A 1,594-nucleotide genomic window follows, 5' to 3' on the forward strand; every position below is an offset into this window, starting at 1 on the left:
AAGCTGACTGCGGGGTTACCATGGCGAGATGGAAGACTCCGCCTACTGGGCCCAGTGCGCTGGCTTCTCTGACCAGTTCCTGGGTCCCCTTCAGTGTGCTGACGTCACTGGTGGAAACCAGCACGCTCACGCCCTGCCTGCGCCACTCGCCAACCCGCTTGGCCTGATAACCTGCAATAACAGTGGATTTTAGTTTCTCCTTCTGAAAGGCATCATGGGATGCTTTCAGCTGGCGTCCTTCGCTCAGCCTTACCATTCCTGATGCCAGATCTAGAGGTCAGCACCAGTTTGCAGGCTCCTCTCTCAATCAGCCACTGGGCCAGCTCCAGGCCGAACCCTCCCAGTCCGCCAGTGATGATGTAAGAGTGCGACGGGAGACAGAAAGTACGACAAACGGCGGGAAGAAGCAGAGGGGAGGCGGGCTGGACAGCTGGACCCTGCTCCTCACTGCGGATCTGAGGAAACGGGAGAGACAATGCTAGATCAGGTTGATCTTTGCGATGATGATGATGATGAGGAATGATGAAGGAGGAGACCGACCTGCAGGACCACTTTGCCGATGTGTTTGCCCTGGGCCATGTATCTGAAGGCCTGCTCCGCCTCATCCCTCTGAAAAACGGTGGTCCTTAGAGGCTGAACTACACCTCCCAGAATGCCCTGCTTCAGCAGCTGGGACACCTCCTCCCACTCCTTGTTGCCCTCCTCAAACAGCGCATCCAGCAGGATGCCGTGGAAGGCCACGTTCTTCAGGAACAACGCCATACCTGGACGGGTCCAACAGAACTAAGAACACTGCTTCTAAAAGAAACATCTAGCAACACTAAGTAGCTTCAAAATACTTCATCTAGAAATACTTCATCTAGATCAGAAAAGGCAGTAGAACCTTCCTTACCCAGTGGAGAGTTGTTGGAAAGGTCGTATTTTCCGATCTCTAGGAATCGTCCGTGTCGGGCCACGCAGCGGACGCTCGCCTGCAGCTTCTCCTCGGCCAGAGAGTTTAACACCACGTCCACACCTGCAACCACAGGAAACAGCCACGGATTGGTCACTACAGCTGGTCAGCGCGTGCTCCAGGGGATGCGACTCAGATGGAGGCTGACCTTTGCCCTTGGTCTGCAGCTGGATGTGCTGCTCAAAGGAGACGTCTCTGGAGTTAGCGAAGGATTCTGCAGACAGCTGAGGGAAGCGTTCCTGCAGGTAGGCCCTCTTCTCTGCAGAACCTGTTCGTCCCAAAAAGAACCGAGACGCTTAGATCAGATGGAGGCGGAGCTTGTCTGAGATGACAAACGAGTGCAGACCGCCTGCCGTGTACTGACCAACTGTAGTGAAGACTCTGCAGTTCATGCTGAGCGCTATAGCGATGGCCGCCTGGCCGACGCCTCCAGAACCCGAGTGGATGAGAACAGACTCCCCGGGCCGCAGCCGGCCGCGCACCACCAGGGAGTAATAGGCAGTAGCATAAACTACAGGCACAGAGGCGGCCTGCTCCAGGGTCCTGATCACACACAGGAAGAGGAGGCGGAGCCTAACATCAGACCAAACACTTCCAATAATAATAGTACTACTATTAATACCAGTAATAAAATATTGCTAC

General features: G+C 54.8%; 1 protein-coding gene across 1 annotated transcript in view; it reads right to left on the reverse strand.

The window, feature by feature from the left end:
• fasn (fatty acid synthase) overlaps window positions 1-1,594 on the reverse strand; it is a gene marked incomplete at its 3' end in the record, with an annotated part of 46,443 nt that overhangs the window by 4,195 nt on the left and 40,654 nt on the right. The window contains exons 28-33 of the mRNA XM_015379296.1: window positions 1,317-1,495; window positions 1,101-1,220; window positions 893-1,015; window positions 541-764; window positions 254-455; window positions 20-171 (exon numbers count right to left, since the gene is read on the reverse strand). Coding sequence (XP_015234782.1) covers window positions 20-171; window positions 254-455; window positions 541-764; window positions 893-1,015; window positions 1,101-1,220; window positions 1,317-1,495 — 1,000 coding nt within the window. The remainder of the gene's footprint in view (window positions 1-19; window positions 172-253; window positions 456-540; window positions 765-892; window positions 1,016-1,100; window positions 1,221-1,316; window positions 1,496-1,594) is intronic.

This window comes from Cyprinodon variegatus, unplaced genomic scaffold (assembly GCF_000732505.1).
Source record: "Cyprinodon variegatus isolate N-32 unplaced genomic scaffold, C_variegatus-1.0 Scaffold189, whole genome shotgun sequence".
Lineage (NCBI taxonomy): Eukaryota > Metazoa > Chordata > Actinopteri > Cyprinodontiformes > Cyprinodontidae > Cyprinodon > Cyprinodon variegatus.